This window comes from Pieris napi, chromosome 20 (assembly GCF_905475465.1).
Source record: "Pieris napi chromosome 20, ilPieNapi1.2, whole genome shotgun sequence".
NCBI lineage: Eukaryota > Metazoa > Arthropoda > Insecta > Lepidoptera > Pieridae > Pieris > Pieris napi.
This window is the reverse complement of record NC_062253.1, coordinates 7,417,960-7,438,559: the sequence shown is the minus strand read 5'-3', so window position 1 is coordinate 7,438,559 and position 20,600 is coordinate 7,417,960. Positions and strand designations below refer to the sequence as shown.

The following is a 20,600-nucleotide window of genomic DNA, read 5'->3' as shown; positions in this document are numbered from 1 at the left end:
CTGCAACTTCCCGCTAACTCCATACCTAAACGCTCAACATTCACTTATTTTGTTTTAGTCGCAAATAAAAGCACGAAGCAATTTTTTTTCTTTTTACAATAACAATCCAACGCGTTTACGTAAGAAACCCACATTTTGAAAAATCTCACGTGAGATTGGGGGTTGGGGGAGGGGGTTGAATTAAATCTCACGACATCTCACCAGGGGGGGAGGGAGGTACAGAAAATTTAAAAAAACACCTCACGTAATTTATGGACGCCCCCTTAGTTAGAACAAAATAACTATGCTTAAGGGTGAAAGGAACAAAATATACACATAAGCACCATAGTTACAAGACTGCAACATAAAATGAATTGGACTCGTGTGGACGTAAACAATTCGGTCCGGTTGCTGCTGTTTGCGTATACGTATATACGCGCGTACGTACGCGTATACGCTCGTACGTATAGGTTGTCGAGCTTATTTGCTTCTAGTTTTAGTGCCAACGGCATTTATGCTGTCACCGCGACTCCGGGATCTGTGTAAGTTCTGTAGGCCTTCACCTGTAAAATAATTATAAAATTCTCGTGTCACAATGTTAGTTACCATACTCCTCCGAAACGGCTCAACCGATTTTTATCAAATTTTATATGCATATTCAGTAGGTCTCAACATCGGTTACTATCAATGTTTTTTCTTACCCCTAAGTGATAAGGGTTGACATTTTATTTTTATTTTTTGGACGAAATTTAATTTTTTTTATAATGTGCCATTAAAAAATACATGCAACCCTAAATTTTCACCCCTCTACGATAAATCCCTATTTTTTATTATAGTGGATAGTTATTTTAATTGAACTAAAAAATGTTTCCTAGAAATAACATAGGTAATATGGCAAAACAACGTTTGCCGGGTCAGCTAGTATAATTATTAAATAGTAATTTCACAATTTTTTGATACTTGACTTTGGATTACCATTCAATATATTTATTTATCTAAACTTTGTTACATTACAAATAAAAACAAGTAATATAAATTATTAGGGATGCAACTGGCAACCTTATCACAAGCAATCTGTTCAAGGCAACCCTAGTAGGGAAAAAAACTATAAAAAAGTAATATAACTAATAAGCTTTTTTTTATTATACTTTAACCTTAGTAATTGATTGTTTTCTTATTTTACCTTTGCTAGTAGCACGTTTCAGCTCATTATCACGGAACGCCCTAGCACTGCGACCGCGCCGGTCCTGTATGAGCTTTTCGCCTCTCACGAATATTCCGTGTCGAGGTCGGCATTCGAAATACCGTGTCCCTCCTACAGAGCCATCGTTTTTTCCTAAAAATATTTAAAATACGATAAATAATATTAGAAAAATTCAGTACACTGTATTTTCTTGTTTGGCGTGGTTACGAAACAGGTCAGTTATAGTAACAAGTTTAAATATATTGCAAAACTTTAATTATTAATTTATGTTCAATCTAATCAATTACAAACGTTAATAATATAACATATGCTTTGTGAAAAGAACTAAATTTAAAATCAATTCTAAGTCAAATCATATGTTATATTTTGTTTTATGTAATAGGAGGCAAACAGGCAGTAGGCTCATGTTAAGTGATACCGCCGCCAATGGACACTCACATTGCCAGAAGGCTAGCAATTGCGTAGCCGACCTTTCAAGAATTGGTACGCTCTTTTCTTGAAGGACCCTAAGTCGAATTGGTTCGGAATTACTTCAGTGGGCAGCTGGTTCCACATACTGGTGTCCGGCAAATACTGCCTTAAAAACGCACAGTTGTGGAACGACGGACGTCGAGGTGATACGGATGGTACTTTGTATTATGCCTTGACGTCCAATATTGAAACTCATCTGCAGATATTAGACCGAACAACTCCTCTGAATACTCTCCATGGTAAATGCGGTAGAAGATGCAGAGAGACCCCACATCTGTACTCAACGCCAAGGGATCAGCCGCACGGAAAGTGACTGGTATCTAAGTATCTCATTAGTATGAAGACGAAAAGTATATAACCTTTAATCCTTTTTTTTTTTTTTTGATATCCGAGGTGGAAATGCATTTGCGCATCCCCTGAACAGGGGTATGTGGGACTCGACCCACGCCAAAATCTCTGCTATTCAGAGACTGGGTGAGCAATACCCACTAAAACCACCTCGAGTAGTTCCGACCAAGCCGCGTTACAGAGGCTCCGGGGTCGCTATCGCATTCTACCGGGAATAACCTTTAATCCTGCCATACTATGTTTCACAGCAATAGTAAAACTACTTACCAGTAGGCGCGTCTAATTCTACTCCCACCCAAGTGCCAGGTGCAAAGTGGGTTGGTCCAACGTACGCAACTACTCCGGTGCTACTGCTCAGACGTAATTGTACACTTTCGCCCACACACATCCACTCAGGTACTGCGTGCGAACGATCGCTTTCTGATTCGTCTGAAATTTCAATCTCATTTAAAACAGACAACACAAAAATATTATTTCGTGAATTCGGATTCAAACATTAAGATTGAACATTGTAGTTTATAAATTATTTAAAATAAATTAATATTTTTCATTGATAACAGATTTACATGATACGTTCTTTTGTTGGATTTTATACAAATACTAGTGGACCCGACAGACGTTGTCCTGCATGATATTTCAAGCAATTAGTAAAGCAAAGTATGAAAGTACCGACTGCAGCGCCATCTGGCGGGCTGATTTGTGAATCTAAACCATTCCCAGATCCCTTTGAACACACACAAAAAATTTCATCAAAATCGGTCCAGTCGTTTGAGAGAAGTTCAGTGACATACACACTCACAGAAGAATTATATATATAAAGATATAAGAATTTAAAAAATGTATATTTTTGTTTTGGGAATATTGGTTGCTAGGAATTGTATTATAACTAACAGTAAACTATAAACTTTGACCGATCAACGATAAAAATTAGCATCGGTCGTATTGCAATAAAATAATAATAAATAAAATAAAACTAAAACTAAAATCTATATATATCAAAGAAAAATGGTCTTCGTTTGAGGCTCCTTCACGCCTAAACCACTGATCGTATCGATATGAAACTGCCATTCGATGCGAAATTTTTCCTAGATGGTTTATTATTATATAATGTATTTATTTTTTAAATTCCAACGTTCCTTCATTTTTTTATTGCTGTTTTACTTTTATGAAAATTTATCCATACGGACTTCACCGCGGAAACATTCGGGGAGGCTTCCTAGAACCTCAAAACGTCAACATCTGTTAAAAACTGGATTTTCGAAAATTTTCAATTTTCTTTGCGGGAAGTTAAAAAGAAGAATAATAAAAATATGAAAAAAATAATAATAGTGAAACGTAAAATTTTATTTATTTCCTATTTTAATTCGCCCAGCAAAGCGGGCGGGAAGCGGCTAGTATTTATATATTTAAAAAATAAGATTACCCTGTAAAATCCGCTCCGTGGATGCGGAAGTGTCCTTAAGTGGTGGCGAAGCGTGTTCATGCGACTTCGTACGTCCAGACGGATACGACGCACGCGCAGCGTTACGGGCCGTACCAGCACGACGACGGACGACCTTTCATGTTATATTATGTTTAAAATAGAATCGTGCAATTTGAAGAGAGTAGAGCGCGAATTTTAAATCGTGCGTTCAAGTTACGGCTACGTACAATATTTTATTTTTGAAGTTATACTTCTTTCGGCGCGTTATGAAAGATTTATGAGAGTGAAATTTTACAATGTGCGCGCACCGTTACATAAAATTAACAGAATGAAGTAAGTGGCGCATGTTGGCACGCACGCCGCCTCTGTTCACTGTGTAATTATTTTTATAATATTTATCCACATGCTTTGAGTTTCTACATTTAAAACACGTGTTTTCATTATACTGCAAATTTTATATGTGCGTCTGAATTATAATCAGAAGTGATTTAAATAAATACTAATTAATATTAGAAAATTATAATAAATATAATATTAAGAAATATTAATTTATTTAATTTTTCAAATGTAAACTGAACTTCATTGACTATAATGACTCCTTTTCCAGTCTTTGATTATTGAATTGTAATTAATTATTTGCATGCAATCAAAAACTATTTTTAAGAATGCCAAAAAAGTATAACTTCTTACAGGCGTACATAAGTACACGCACCCTTTTTTTATTCTAAACACTTGTTTATCATTGCGACCTAACATCGTAATGCAATCAAAGTAACTTAGGACGTTGTGAATAGTAAGTTTTTATATACCTTTCCCGCAGGAAGAGACGTATTGACTATAGGATCTGGTCCAGGCGAATCACTTTCTCCGACAGATGATGTCTCACGACTCCGCGTGTCGTGACTTGAATGTTCTGAGCTAACTGACTCAATTTCTGCTTCACCTGCAAATAGCCGATTAGTAATTAACTGCTATAGAAATAGTGATAAATATTATTAATTACTTAAGATATCATATGGAACATGGTGTAATGGTGGCAGCTCCTTACAAACGTTGTGTAAAACAGATGGCGATTAAAAAAAGTGGCGGAGAGTTCATTGCCAGTTCTTCTCTTCCGTTCTACGCCCTTGATTTGAGAACTGGCAGTAAATGTCAAATTAGAAGCTTTTTTGACGTTCATAAGTGTACATTGTGTTACCTATATGAATAAATGCTTTTTTGTCTTTGACTTTGAATAGTTTAAAAAAACTATATTTTTTTATTAGGAAGTATTAATAGTTTAGTATCAACAACATCTAAATAATAGTTTTTTAGTTACCGAAAGACGTGTCGTGCGCTTCCCCATTGACTTGCGGTTCTTGTTTGTTATGACTAGACACCGATTCCACTGGAATCGCTCCAAGCGGGTCTAAAATCTGTCCTTTATCCATAGCTTCCTCGCAATCCCTTAAGAACGGATTTATCCTGTTCCTCGATCCGGGAGTCAAGACCGGAGTTTTCGCTTTCTCGAATGCAACATCTTCCAACTCATTTTTCGATTCGACAATTTCATTCTTCAGGTCTGTGATATCGCTTCTCAGTTCACTTATCTCATGTCTGAGGCCGGCCATTGAGTTTTTAGTCCGGCTCAAGTGCGTGTAATCCATTACTTTGTCGAAATCTGGTGTGTCATCAACAGACATACTGCGTATGGAGAGTGTGTCGTCGTTTGTCAGGTTGGTTGACGATACTGCTTGAGAACCTGTAAATTCAACAAAGATCTATGAATGCAGATAAGATACCTCTTCCTTGTATAAAAAGAGATACATTCTACATGAAGATAACCTGCGTGTGCCAAATAACCACACTCGGCGTGGTAAGCGGTCGCAAATGCTGGCGCGTACGAAATTACTCAGAGAAGCACCATTTACGCGTGTTTTGCGCACCCTAAACACTATTGCTTGTGAGACGGATATATTTAGTTGCACGTTGGCTGAATTCACAAGAATTGCATTATTTATAATTAGTTATAAAATGGTTTAGGTTTTAAGTTTTTACTTGTTGTTTATATTATGTTTTTAGTTTAGTTTTCTATTGTAGTAGTATTAAGTTACTGTAAAAATAGGAAATGAGGAAAATAAATACATAAATAAAATAAATACATTACTTTAAAAACAGGGTTAGAAAATAAAGTATTTTATAAATAAAGCGTGAACGTATGCATTATATATCACCATCACTGTTGGTGAATGGTAGAAAGTGTTGAATGGCTTAAATATTTTTGAAACCTCGGCTTCAGACTCTCCTCTATACACAGCAAAAAGTGACTTACCATATCCACTTGAAGAAATTGAAGGTGAATTTTTGCTGGGATTTCTTTCACACGCGAGCTCGTGAAGTGAATCCAATGTCTTAGAAGTTGGTAAGAATCCTCGGGGGTTTGCTCGAGAACGCGTACGCTGGAATGTAAATATTGATGTGAAACATGTATAGCCGCACGTAAAACCGATTTCTGGCGTGGCGACGCATGCCGTGGCGACGCACGCGACGCCACGCTATAATATGATGGTATATATATGCGGTAGTATGCAAGGTGTGTGTTTTTCGAAGTCGCTGATTAAACGAATTAACTAGTCACGATTTGAAATAAATTCGTAAATTATTGTATTTAATAAAAATAAATGTTTATTCAATAAATGGTCATTGTTATCTGGAAAAAAAATCATAATATTTTATTTTATCATTATGACATATTTAGTTCCTATCACAATCGAACAGATTTTCTGCATATTACTTTTACAAAATAATGTCGATGTTTCACATCTGCCAGGCGTCCCGCGACGGCTCACATTTTTTTTATTTATTAAGTGTAAAAATACGTTAAACCAAGAACAAATTAATGATGTTAAAAAAAAATAAGTATAAAGGATAATTCCTCTGGAAGTTGAGAAACCAAATGTGTGTGCGGATGAAAATAAAAAATCCTAATCTAACTGAAGTTCATAGTTTTTTGAAGTTATACTTCTTTAGGCGCGTTATGAAAAATTGATGAGAGTGAAATTTCCACGATGACATAAAATTAACAGAATGAAGTTGCCCACGGAAGATACTACGGCATTGGACATAATTTAAAAACAACATTCGAATAATAATAGAATTCATGTTACACTTAATGTAAGAGAATAATAATAAAAATTTATTTATTTAATTTTTCAAATGTAAACTGAACTTTATTGACTATAATGACTCCTTTTGCAGTCTTTGATTATTTAATTGTAATTAATTATTTGCATGCAATCAAAAATATTTGTAATAATACCAAAGAAGTATAACTTCTTACGCGCGTACATAAGTACACGCACCCTTTTTTTAGTGTTTCTTCTCGACTTCTATATTACATATACTCACTTGTGACCGCGGCGTAGTCAATTCATCTGAAGGAGCCGATTCTGGCTCTGAATGGGAATCCTCGTCATTTCGTCTACCTGGCTCCTCATGCAAGGTTGTCATGCGCAAACCCAATTTTCCACTCGCCGGAGACGCTGTAATTACGTTGTTATAAAAGAAATAGTTCCATATAGTGTATTCTATGCAAATAAGGCAAAACAGAAAGAGCACGTATCTACAATAGCCCAGTCGAAAAACTGTGAAGTCTAAGGATGGCTAGAAAAAAATCTGTTCTTACACTACTAAAAATACTGTCTTAATTTTGGAGATGTTATGCCAATTTCATGCTGAGATGTTTAATGAAACATGCTTAAGACTCCTGATAAACTCGAAGCTAAAAAAAAGACCATCGATGTTGTCAATATTTTTGAAACAAGCACGAATGTAAAAAACCAAATAAAAGAACCCAAAAGATTCGAAACAAGCCAATCTAATGATTCTACGACTTAAATGTCTTCACGTACACTTATTCGGCGTCTGCAGTCGCAGGGAGTTCAGGTTCAAATTCAAATTTAGGAACGTTGGCCGAGCTGAAAGAAAAATATTAGTACATGTGTCAGAAAATTGTTAGTATGAAGTAATGCACCGAAAATGTTATACTCGTAGCAAGATTAGATTCTTATATTTCCATATGGTTAGAAGAATCAATCGACGAATTCGCTATTATTTTTAAGATTTTTAATATAAATATTGCCAGATAATTTTATTTAATTTCGTTATAAAAACTTTAATATGAATAATAAATCTCCACGATATCTTCTTAATATTTTATTGTTGTTATAATTATCATCTATCTCTGACACTAGAACACACAAATCCATGCGTCGACTAAACCCATTAATTATTCCCAATACTATTGACACATGCATCATTTTAACATCATTTAACCTACTTTTATGTTACGAATTAATAATATATAATTATCTAGTACTACTTTTACGTACTACAATTAACTGTTTTTCAAGTTTTTCGTTTCACTTTACAACACCTTTCTAGTAATTTGGCTGTCAAATTTAAGATATTAAACCGAAGCTTCTTTCAAAGCTGTCTTGACGAAAATAGAGGTAGGTAAAAAAATCATGCTGGCATGCAAATGAAATATAAAGGCAAATAAATCAAATAATAAAATAAGCTTGCTGGACGCTGGAAATGAATCCATCATGATTCATAGCCTTTCTTTTTCCAGACAATTTTTTTTAATCATTTAATTAATCATTGTATTTAAATTTCCTATATCTTACAGCCAATTACCCAATATCTAAATTTGGATCAAATTACGTAAGTCCACAAAAACTAGTTAATTCCAATTAACATCGCATTCGACTAATAATTTTGCCATCGTCATTCCAAGTCAATACTGTATTGTCACCTGATTACCTGATAGGAACGAGCCTGAAGGTAGCGGGGGTCATAAACACAAAATTAATGTTAGTTTAAGCCAGGAATAATATTGAAAATTTTGTTTATTATTCTAGTCGACAAGTTGAAAATGGTACAAGATAGAGATACTGCTCTTAAAATTTTGTGCGATAGCTCATTGGATCCGGAATGAAGTCTAGAAAAATGTGCCAAAAGCGTGTAAGCGTTAGCACATAAAAAATTGCAAAAGTTATAAAGTAAAAAAATTGTTATAAACAAAGTATAAATATTTTTTTAACTTTTATGGCACGATCTTGTTAAGTATGTATGTAAGAAAGGCTAAAAAAAATTTCACTTACAATTAAGACGGTAGTTCGAGAAAATTTCGTTAGTTAACAATTGTTTAACTTGTTGAAAAATTAACTTTAAGTAAAATTTCCAACGGGAATAAATTAATTATAGTGTTCAGAACACACCATAATTTTTTCAAATTGAAAAAAAAAATTCAATACCTTAAATAAATTAATTAATGTGCCATACTCGCCTTTGACGCCACGCGCGCATCTTAAAAATGTCACGCGCAGAGCTATTTTCAGCGTTAAATTAAAATTATAAATAATTGAGAAAGAGTTCCGGGAGTTAAGAGTTTTTTATTGGAAATTTCCTCCTCTTTCAGAATTTGGAAATTTCTTAAATATTAGTAGTTTATTAAATATTGGCAAAAAACTAAATGCCATTTTTTTTCATCTTTAATTGTTTATAACTTTTGCAATTTTTTATGTGCTAATACACGATTTTGGCACATTTTTCTAGACGTCATTCCGGATCCAATGAGATATCGCACATAATTTTAAGAGTAGTATCTCTATTTTGTACCATTTTCAACTTGTCGACTAGACTATATCACCTTCCTAATACTTGATACTTTGAACTACGCCGAAGCGTATGATTTTCGCAAGCAATTTTGATTTCTCAAAAATTAAGAAGGTTCAATAATTTTGAAAGATTTGAGAGACAGAGTAAGATTTGAAAGAATAGCATTGCCACGAAGCAAGTAGAAATTAAATTGTGATATGGTGGATGTTTTGTGAAGAGTATAACGAAAAAAAAACTTGCCGTTGTTTGTCGAAAAATTCTGTTGTAAGGTGTGTCAAACGCTATCATATAAAATCTATACCTACAAGATGCGTGCATTTAGTCAGAAATAACTAAGCTACAATGCACTATGGCTAAGACCTACTTAAAAAAATTGTAAGAAGTAAAATAGTAGTAATGGGGATGTGTTGTGTTAGAAAGAAGGTTCTATATATATTTGATTGGTATTAGATATATCACGGTTTCATTTATTAGACTTAGTTATTTCATGTATGAAAAGAATTTGTTGTAAACTTACCGAGTCCGAATGGTTTTGTGGGCGTGACGATATCCGGATCGTTATGAGCGGGCGCAGCGTACGAATGTCTATGAATATTGCGTCGTGGCGTTTCGTCAGCTAAGTCAGCTACACTGCCTGAGCGACCCGCCGATAAATTGTTCAAAGATTCGAATGAAGAGTCCAAACGCATAATCTATAACATTGAAATATAATTACTAATTGTACAATAAAGGTCTTTACTGTGAGCAAATTTGGAAAGGGGATCCATTTTTTTTATATAAATAATATTTCAATTCAAAACGTTGTTTTAATAGCTACTTGTTTTTCATAAACCGTAACAAAAAGAAATTTAAACAAAATAAATTGCTCACATTGGATTATCGCTTATGTCATCTTAAATGCAGTGAACCCATACCAGAAGTATCATTGCAGTATTGTGTTGAAAGATGTGTCCAATTATACCACTTATTTTCCAGAAAATAATATTTCTAGGTAACGTACAATAAACTATATACATAGCATATAAGCTAGCTTACAAATAAAGATGAAAGAAACATAAAATGATACATGCCCAATCCTAAATCCTACGAACGAGCTAACAATGACGCAACATAATACTGTAACTATTTATTTGTAGATATTTTCATTCCATATGTCATCCTTGACACAGATACTATTATTCAATAATACACCAAGTACTTTGCAATTGGGTCCCAAAGTGATATATGTATAACATCAACAGTTTCGATGTTTGAACCCATTTTAGGGCTTAAGCTTAGGTTCCCTAGAAAAGCGGTGCCGTTAACTAACGGCCGTCATTTTACGGTTGTTAATAACGGCCGTCTTTACTTTTTAACATAATGAAAAAAAAAACAATCATTTTCGCTCGTCCAAATTACGTTTCCACTCATTGTATTAATAATATGGCACCGCTACACGCGAAAAACGTTAAACTAATGTTTATCACCGCTATGACGGCCGTCATGCAAATTACAGCATTTGACGTTACGGTGATACTCAACGTTCTCTAGGAACTCTGATGTTATTTATAGACAACGTATGGGTGACGTCACCCAACGCTACATTACGGCCGTTAGATAACGGCACCGCTTTTCTAGGAAACCTAAGCTTTAAACTTATATAATTTAAAGAATGTTTTGGGACAGTAAGACCCACAATAACTTGCAAAAAATCCTCGAAACAGTGCGTCGACCTTTGAAAACACCAGAATTTTGTATTTTACAATGTTCTACCAAGACACCACAGCGAGAAACAAAAATAATGCAACAGATGTAAGTGCCATGCTGACTCACGTTGTTTCCATTCTTTGCGGCGTTCTCGAGCGCTTGAGACAGCTGCGACCGCGTGCGTACAACATATATTAATAATTGCATACACGAGCGATATACGTCAATTTTGCTTACACTTACGATTTGCGTATTACATTTATTTGTACATATTCATAATTTCAAAGACCGTGTTAATATTCGCACGTATACGTAACTATCTTTAACATTAGTTTCAGTTCTATTGTCTCAATATGTACAAACAAATGTAGCAAACGATTTACATAGCCTTGAGATATCTTTATCATTTGTATGTAGAATATATTTCCGGTCAGCGAAATTTATTTAGGAAAATTCCCGTTGTTTTAGGATTTCCGAGTTACGTTTTCGAAAGATGATCCTCCGTTTAAAACTTTTAATATAGAATCATTATAGACGTGGTTATTTGTTGAATTGTATGAAGTTTTCTCCTCGCTCGTGAAAACAATCTGATTAAAAGCTGAGCACATCGAGTTTTATGTTCAATGACACGAACGCATTAAGATATACCGCGGCATTTATTTGTTAGTAACGATATTAAAACAGCGAACAGCTTCGGTTAGTTAGCCATTTTTGTTTGATACGGTAATATAAGGATATACGAGGACCTTCTATACTTTAATTAAACAAGTAGGTTGCATGTAAAGCCTTAATCTATGTCAAATTTAAATTAAATTTTTCATAATCAAATTATTTCAAGACGCATATATACAACTTCAATAGTGTTATTTTAAAAATTATATCTGTTCCCGCTGTTTAATCTGCGTAATTTAAAACCCATATCATAAAGAGGGGTGTGATGCTTGAGATTATTATATTGAAAAGTTATTTTAAAACTATGAAAATCAAACTTTATCAAGGAAAATTTTTTTTAAAGTCAAATAATTTGATGTACACTGTATTGCTTACCTATCCAAGCAAAAGTTTATAAAAACAATTACTGAAATTATAACTTATTTTAGAAAATAAAAACGTCATAATACTCGACTCCGTTGATCTAAACTACTAGTTTTTTGTTATATTATTTGTAAAATAACATTGGTAACGTTGACCCAAGTTAAGTAAGGTCAAAACGTAAATGTTCTGTTACGCCCGGGTTTTATTGAACAGGAAAAATAATCACCGCCCCTGACATCACGCTATAACATTCCAAATTATTAAAAAATGACTTCGTAATTCCTAATAAAGGTCATCGTACACCTTACATTACCAAGTGGATCTACCGTACGCGTTAAGCAGACGCAACAAAAATGGAGGATATCTTCTCACCACGCAACGCCCCGATTCTTGATCGTACTCGTCCTGCCCTTGCAGTGACGATACGAAATCAACGACATACCGAGTCGCGTTGCAAATCGTTTGTAACGCGTCGCGTCGTGAGAAAGCACCCTGAAATCACATACAACTTATAATTGTTGCACTTCTGTGGACCTTGATCTTCCCGCAGTCTCATTTTTAATGATAAAGTATTTTAAAAAGGAAGATAAATTAGGTGAAAGTAAATATGTTAAGTAAGAAAAGACCGGATGAATAATAAAGAAAAATCATTGAAAAAAACGAAATAAAAAAAAATAAAATGCGTCTATAATCAAAGATTTTAGAAAAATATTTTTTTTTGTTTTTTTTTTATTGGACAATTCACACCAATATGACCTAGTCCCATGTTAAGCTGGTGAAGCTTGTGTTATGGTGTTATAGGTACTAGGCAACGGATGTACATACATAGATAGATAGACATATAAATACATATTTAAACACCCAAGACCTAAGCATAACACCAAATGCTCATCACATCGATGTTTGTCTCAGCCGGGGATCGAACCCGGGACCCATGGAGTCGCAGTCAGGGGTACTAACCACTAGACCAATGAGCCGTCAAAAAAATTTATTTACGACGTTCGTTTAAAAAGTGTAAAAAACATAATTATACATGAGACCAGATGAAATCAACCACTCTTTGAAAAAAAAAACAAATGAATGAAATAGAAAAATATATTTAAAAAATTCCACGTACTTAGAAATGCAACAATTATAATACGTTACAGTGTGGTATTTGCGCCTGCGTTCTAACGTTCGCTGTTGTCTAAGCAGTGTTCTGTGAGCGTAAACCTATCTCATTGAAATCCTGTTTTAACGTCAAAATCAAAGCTGTCAAACTAAAGTGTACTTTACGCTAAGTGGATAAGGCACAATATTGTATACCTGCGAGAAATTTGGTACCGAAGCCGTTTTACGCATAGTGACTGGTTGGCCGCGTGCTTGTTCCAATTCCTTAACAGCGACACTTTGCCGTAGACGATCCAGAGTTAGAATACTCTCAACTGCGCTTACGCCTCGCGTGTATTTTTCTGAAATTTTTATAGGACCAGATAAAAGTAGCTACAGTATTAAAAAACTGATTATTTATTTATTTTATTTTTTTACTTTCCATAATTTAAATTTTTTTTCTTATTTTAGGGAGCATTCAAGTATTACGTAACGAATTTTGGGGGGGGGGGTCATTTTGTAAAAAGTTACGATGCGGGGCGGGGATTGAATTACGCGTTAAACTATCTTCTACGTACTTTTATGGTCTAAGTACTTTACACCACATAATGGTAACTTTTAGGTATAAAGAGTCACTGGGTGGACACGAAACGATTTACTATTGGGTACAGAAAAACGTTACGGCGCGTTACATGGGGGGGCGGGGTCCCAATAATCTCCAAAACCAGAACGCTCCCTTAATTGGATTTTCATTAGATAAACAACATATATCAAACAGAAAACAAGTAAGTACATTAATAGACAAAAATATATTTTTAAAAACTAAAGAAAACTGAAATTTAAAACAACAAATAATACTTAATATTTCAAAGAATAAACCAGAGTGGTACTGCTTAAACAAAATCAAAGTCTTCAAATATTTCCTCACATTCTCTTTGGTGAGGTAGAAAATATCAATATCCTCATAATTAGTGTCATTGTTAGATAAAATCCGAAACATTGGCGAATAATGCTGGTAATTCGAGTTCTTAAGGGGCATTGCTTGTCGCATAAGGTGGAGGGAGTCTAAGATAAATAAATGAAAGAATTAAGTATTACAAAAAATATGTGGTAACCTCAAAAATTACTCAACCGATCTTGATGTTGGACTGTTAAATATTTAAAATCATTTTTTTTGGAAAATATTGTAGATAAACAACATACACTAACATCTTAATCATCATAGTAAAATATCCCAAAAATATGACATTCAGGTCAGATGATGGTACATATTTTTTTCATACCAATATAAGTCTCTCCATCAGCTGCACTGGCTTCCTCTCCCGTAGCAACGATTTGCGCCAAGCTCTCTCTTTCCTCCAACTCTTCAGACGCCTTCGGAATGTTTGATACGACTTCGTATGTAACACCGGTTTGAGTTAGTTGATCCACTCTGTAAACAATTTGATGAACTTTCAAATTTAACTAAGTGAATCTATACCAAAAATTTTTAACTCTTTCGTCGGGCAAAAAAAAATTAAATTAATTACATATTTACAATCATTATATTAAAGTTAATCAATTATCGAATATCTTTGCTAATTTCGCCCGTTTTTCAAATGTTTTAGATAAAAACAAAAACCTAGAAATTGTGGACACACATTAATTAAAAAAAAGGCGATTAAAAAGAGTGGCAAAGAGTTTATTGCCAGTTCTTCTATTCCGTTCTACGCCCTTGATTTGAGAACTGGCTGTAAATTTAAATTAGAAGCATTAATATGTATTTCTTTACTGACGAGTCATAAGTGTACATTATGTTATCTATACGATTAAATGATTTATTACTTTTAATATTTAAATTAATCAATCAAATATCTTTGCTAGAAGTTAGTAAAATAAATATATATTTGTGTTAAGAGCGGGAGCTTTGGGCTAAAGTAAGGAATAACCTTTGACAATACGTAAGTTAATTATAATGGAAAACATTGAGAACAATTAATTACATCGAATACCTGACGATTTTCTTCCGTATCCGATCGGTGAAACTTTGTCGTTTGTAGATGTTGAGCGCGAGTCGCTTGCGCAGAATAAGCTCCATAGGTGCGGGGTGCGACAACCGCACTGTCGTTTTGAGTATGAGATATACCCGTTCATTTGCTGTAAAATTAAAAATATTCTATAGACAAACTTTGTAATTTATTTCAGAATTTGAAACTTCTATTTGTGTAGTTAAGAGCGGCCAACCCGTCTATCTTTTCATACAAACGCTCGTACGTGATTATGGTGTTGTAACAGATATTTCTTTGAAAGTTTTGAACTAATAGGCATCTTGTGCACTATATCTAGGTTTCTATTAAAACGAGAAATCAAAATTTTAAAAACAAATTCAGTACAAACCTCCAAAAATCGGCCATTTTGCACAAATTTTATATGAAGTTTGGGCGTTTATAATGTAACGGGACAGAAATATTTACATAGAAACCTTGCAAATGTAATGGAGTTTCTAAGTATAAAACTTTTTTTTCATAATCTTGTAAGGCTTACGAAAAAACACGTATCTCTTGGAACAAGTTCTATGAAATTTCCGCACACTATTTTTCTTTCAATGTTATCGCGTTCTCACTTGCTTGTTAGCCATGTGGATGAAACAACAAGCCTTTTCGCCATGTTCGCGTTACCGTTCGTCGGACGGAGAAGGGCGCTCTTAACGTGTAAACTCCGCCTAATCGTAGCTTACAAGATTTTTTTCCCATGTTTTCCCATATAACTGCTTCTTTTAGATAAATAAAGCATTAACTAAGCCTATGAGATTGGACTATGAGGTTTGACGTCAATAAAGACTTCATTTACTGATAATTCAAAAAGAAAATTAATTTAAAAAAAACTAATTAATTAGTGCAATAATTTAACAAATAAGAGCCGCATTTTCGTCAGGTTATCCAACGACATTGGCCGACTAGTGCTATTCCCTTTTAAAATACTATGTTACTAAAGAAGAGTTTTTAGTTTTTGGCCATTCTTTCGATTGCCATCATAAAAGTAGGGGTTTTTTTACATTTACAGTCGGTTCGATTCCCAGACGAGGCAAGTAATTTTAAAAAAATCTTTAAATGCAGAATTACTAACTTTTAAAAATAACAAAGTCTTCTTTCAGTAAAATACCCTATCTGCGATATTTGAGGTACTTTCCCTTCATGTCCCATAACTTTGGGACGCCCTGTATAGAGACTGGCAACGCACTCACGGCAACGATGTGTATATGGGCGGCATCAGGTAGACCTGTTGCCCAATTATTTATTTAAAAATATGCGTATACGCCACTATACGTATACGTACGTTCAGTAATCCTGTTGAGATACTGCGAGTCGTGAATGGAGGAATCCCATGCGGCCACCGCAGACACATCTTTATGGTGGTGGTGGACAAGTTGCAACTCGTAGAATTTGTTTCCGTGCTCTTTCGGTAGAATGGAGTAAAAACCCGCCATAGATACTTCCTCGCCAGAACCGTGTGTTGTTAGATCGTCCGCTATAAATGAAAATAAATTGTTGACTAAATTTAAAATCTTGTATAGTATTGTATATCTTGTATATATATGTTATATATTGTATATCTTGTGTAGTATGTTAGGCACATAGGCATTGGTTGGTTGAGAGGTTTTAAATGGATTAAAACTTTTAAGCTATTGCATAGATTTTATTGTGGGCTTTGAGCGCGGCGACCGAATCCAGAAATTCCGTAACGAAAAGAACCTTACACACGATGACGTAATATAGGTGCGACAAATACGCGTTAGAGTGGGACAGAACGCATACTGCGCATTCCCATCTTTCTGACGAGATCGGTGATGTGGTTTGAGCGCGGCCGGTGCAGCCGGTACGCGTTAGAGTGAGACAGACTATATAGGCGTGTTATTTTGAATCTGGTAGAGTGGTATATTGAAATAATATCAAAGAAAAAACTTTAATTAATATCAAAGAAGAACAAATACTGCATAAATAAATAATAATAACTGCATAAGTTGATAAAAAATGCTTTGCAGTAGCTTTACCGCGGCAGTCCCCGAGTGCCACACGTATTTTTTTACGTTTTTATATATTACTTTGAACTTAAAATTATAAATTTCCAGGCCATTTTATACTTGACACAGTAACAAACATACCATTTAAATCCAAAAACAGCACAGGTATATGCTGCTCCATTCCAGACGGTGGGTTCCAAGCAGCTGGTGCTCCTGGAATAGGACTTCCGGGGCTAGGGACCAGCACAGCATTCCTTTCTTCCGTTAGGGACACCCATTGCTCGACTAACGATTGCTCTCTATCCATATCTCGCTCGCTTTTTAGTGCGGGTGACATGTTCACTAGTTTCTGTAAGAAGATATTTTTGTAAATAAAACTTAATTTATAAGTAACTAGCCGTTTCCCGCCCGCTTCACTGGGCGAATTAAAATAGGAAATAAATAAAATTTTATGTTTCATTATTTATTTCTTTCTTCTTTTTAACGGCCCGCTAAGAAAATTGAAAATTTTCGAAAATCGAGTTTTTAACAGATGTTGACGTTTTGAGGTTCTAGGAAGCCTCCCCGAATGTTTCCGCGGTGAAGTCCGTTTGTATAAATTTTCATAAAAGTAAAACAGCAATAAAAAAATGAAGTAACGTTGGAATTTAAAAAATAAATAGCCATAAACCATCTAGGAAAATTTTCCCATCGAATGGCAATACACAAATTTGGTCTTGCAATAAAAAACTCCGAAACAAAAGTTTATTACATCACTTCAATAATTAAGATTTTATGGGTTTACTATGAGTAGTTTAAACTAGTGGCATTAATGTGTTTTTATTTTATTGATTAAAAGCCAGCTAAGTATATATGAATGGTGTCAGTGACGAAAGCTGTTATCGCAGTTTTTGACGGACGGAAATGTCTGCTACTCGATTGTGAGGAAGTTCCATGTATCTGATTAGCACTGCGCCTTCTTAAGTTCTATATGTTATGTAATTTACACACGTGTTTACCCTTACTATAACCTATTTTTCTCATTTTAACAGATTTGAAGTTTGAGAGCAAAAATACAATAAATAAAACAGTTTCTATGTATATTAGTCATAAGCACGGTGCAATGATTCACTAATAATATATACATAAATTAGTATTTCTCAGAGGAAGTTAGTACAAATTAAATACATAATAATTTTTAAACAGAAATTATATTTTATTTATATGGTGAAAATATTTTTAGCAAGACAAAGTCAAAGTCAAATCATTTATTTCAATTAGACCATGTAAAATGGCACTTTTGAACGTCAAAAAAAAAATATTAAGAAGATTCTAGTTGCCCCTTCCAAAAGGTAGTTTCGTGTGGATAAAAATGGGCAAGAAACTCCACACTTACTCTTTTAAAATAGGTTTACAATATTTTGTTACATTTGTTAAATAATTATATGTGAAGACAATGTACTCTTAGAATAAACTACTACACTAAAAAAGTTAGTATACATGGCCCTCACATATTTACAAATATCGAAACCGTAGAATATTAACCTTAAAGATTAATATGAGTCGAAGCGCAGCCGTGCGAGTGACACGCGTATAACCTAGCACGAGCTTATCAAGACAATCTAATCATGTCGAAGTGTGACCAATGTAATAAAACGTTTTCTAAATCGATGCCCGGATGTGAATGTGCCCGATGTGAAAAAATGGTACACCTAAATACCAGATGCAGCGGTCTTACGAACAAACAGATAACTGCATTAAAGGCGGCCCCAAGCCTAGACTGGACTTGTATGGAATGCCAGCAGGAATCCCCGAAGCGAAACTCCTCTTTGTTTCTAACAGAGGATGCAGAGGAGGATATACCTATGGACACTAAGGGGCTAATACATAAAATCTCCAAGGAGGTGGAAAAAACTATAAAGAAGGAAATAAGCGAACTTAACCAATCTCTGCAATTTCACAGTACGAAGTTGGATGAAGTATTAGGTTGTATTGATGCCTTTAAAAATACCATAAAAGCTTTAGAAAGAAAAAACACGGAACTATTACAAAAAAACAACAATCTCGAATTGAGGGTAGGCGTATTGGAGCAGCGTTTCCATGAGATGGAACAGAAGAAACTTGCTAATTCTATAGAAATAGCAAACGTCCCCCCTGCGAGCGAAGAGAATGTGATAAAATTAGTTGAAAATGTAGCATTAAAACTTAAACAGCCCTTCGACGGTATCCGTAACTCAATGCGATACCAAGGTAAATACGACCAACCCGGCATTATACGAGTTAAACTTACTGATAAAGCGACCCAAGAAAAGTGGATTAAAGCTGCAAAAACCATTAAAACTATGGTGGCCGATGTTTGCCCCTATGAACCCAACAATAACAAAATAGTATTCATCAGGGAAGCAATGACTAAATCCAACAAAAGCATTTTATGGGAAGCCAAGCAGGAATTAAAGAACAAACAAAACTATAAATACGTTTGGTTTAAAAACGGTATGGTTCGTGCAAGAAAGGATGATAACACGAAAATAGAAAACTTAAGATCTATATTGGATATACAAGCGTTAAAAAAAAAGACAGAATGTCAATTAACTGCCCAAATTAAATTGCATATAAATTATTATTATTAATATGGATAGTTTAACTAGTGATATTTGTGAATTAGAAGACTGTATAAACATAAATGATTTCGTGAGTAAAATACCCAGCAAACATTTAAATCTGTTGTGTGTACACATAAATATAAGGTCAATCATAAAATATTTTGCTAGCCTCGAGCAATGTATATATGCGGCTAACACTATTGACGTTATTGTTGTTACAGAGGTTAACATTTCTGATAAAATCAGTTGTTTGTACAATTTAAATGGATATCAAATGTTCTCAGCGCTCAGAAACAGTAGGAAAGGTGGTGGTATCTTAGTTTATGTAAAAAAGAAACATAAATTTAGTATACAAATTGTAAAAAGCCAACATTTCGAGAATATACTCTTTACCATCACAACTCAGACGAAATACACTGCGCATATTTGTGCTATTTACCGCCCACCTAGCCTAAGCAAGAGCCTGTTTATTGACGAACTTCATAATATCATTAAGAGTAACTGCCAGAAAAATATAGACTTGTATCTATTGGGGGACGTTAATATAAACCTAAAGCTAGACATTCCTATAAAACATAAATATTGCAACACACAGTTTAGGCCTTATGTGTGGGATCACAACATACACTAGGGCAGAACTATACAAAGGAATCGTTACAAAATCATGCATAGATCACATATACGCTCGATCCCAAACACACGACCTATACACTGCAGCGGTTGGCACAAAACCAGCGGACCATCGAGCGATCGTGCTCGCTTGCACTAAAGCACAGCTACAGGATGTTCCAACATATAAAACATTAATTGACAAAAATAAATTAACGACCCTTCTAGAGCAAATTGATTGGAAGCCGACAGTAGAAATGACGTGTCCTATTGGCATATACAACTTCATACAAAATAACATAACTCAAGCATATAAAAAATCAGAATATACAGTTAAACTTAAATCTAACACTCATCGAAACAGTAACCATTGGATTAATAATAGAATTATTAAAGCATGTCATTACAGAGATAAACTTTTTACTCAATATATAAAAGATACAAACAACTTAATACTAAAACAAAAATATAATAAAACCAGAAATTATGTCAATAAATTAATAAATAAAACTA

At 34.4% G+C, this 20,600-nt stretch overlaps 2 protein-coding genes across 11 annotated transcripts in view; one reads left to right on the top strand and one right to left on the bottom strand.

The window, feature by feature from the left end:
• Positions 1-269: 269 nt before the first annotated feature.
• LOC125060034 (kinesin-like protein KIF13B) overlaps positions 270-20,600 on the bottom strand; it is a 124,452-nt gene continuing 104,121 nt past the window's right edge. For 2 of the 10 annotated variants that reach the window (XM_047664779.1, XM_047664781.1), the window contains 16 exons: positions 17,038-17,245; positions 16,212-16,403; positions 14,879-15,032; positions 14,180-14,328; positions 13,113-13,258; positions 12,180-12,299; positions 9,604-9,778; positions 7,316-7,381; positions 6,813-6,946; positions 5,737-5,863; positions 4,744-5,166; positions 4,235-4,368; positions 3,426-3,558; positions 2,270-2,431; positions 1,163-1,315; positions 270-542 (listed from right to left, as the gene is read on the bottom strand). In XM_047664779.1, the coding sequence (XP_047520735.1) occupies positions 460-542; positions 1,163-1,315; positions 2,270-2,431; positions 3,426-3,558; positions 4,235-4,368; positions 4,744-5,166; positions 5,737-5,863; positions 6,813-6,946; positions 7,316-7,381; positions 9,604-9,778; positions 12,180-12,299; positions 13,113-13,258; positions 14,180-14,328; positions 14,879-15,032; positions 16,212-16,403; positions 17,038-17,245 (2,559 nt within the window). In that variant the 3' untranslated portion in view covers positions 270-459. Of the gene's footprint in view, positions 543-1,162; positions 1,316-2,269; positions 2,432-3,425; positions 3,559-4,234; positions 4,369-4,743; positions 5,167-5,736; positions 5,864-6,812; positions 6,947-7,315; positions 7,382-9,603; positions 9,779-10,898; positions 10,941-12,179; positions 12,300-13,112; positions 13,259-14,179; positions 14,329-14,878; positions 15,033-16,211; positions 16,404-17,037; positions 17,246-20,600 lie in introns of all 10 variants that reach the window. The other 8 variants (XM_047664780.1, XM_047664782.1, XM_047664785.1 and 5 more) reach the window with 6 other exon arrangements.
• On the top strand, positions 18,445-19,709 carry LOC125060036. The gene has a single exon (XM_047664789.1). The coding sequence runs from the start codon at positions 18,504-18,506 to the stop codon at positions 19,503-19,505; it is 1,002 nt and encodes a 333-aa protein (XP_047520745.1). The 5' UTR covers positions 18,445-18,503; the 3' UTR covers positions 19,506-19,709.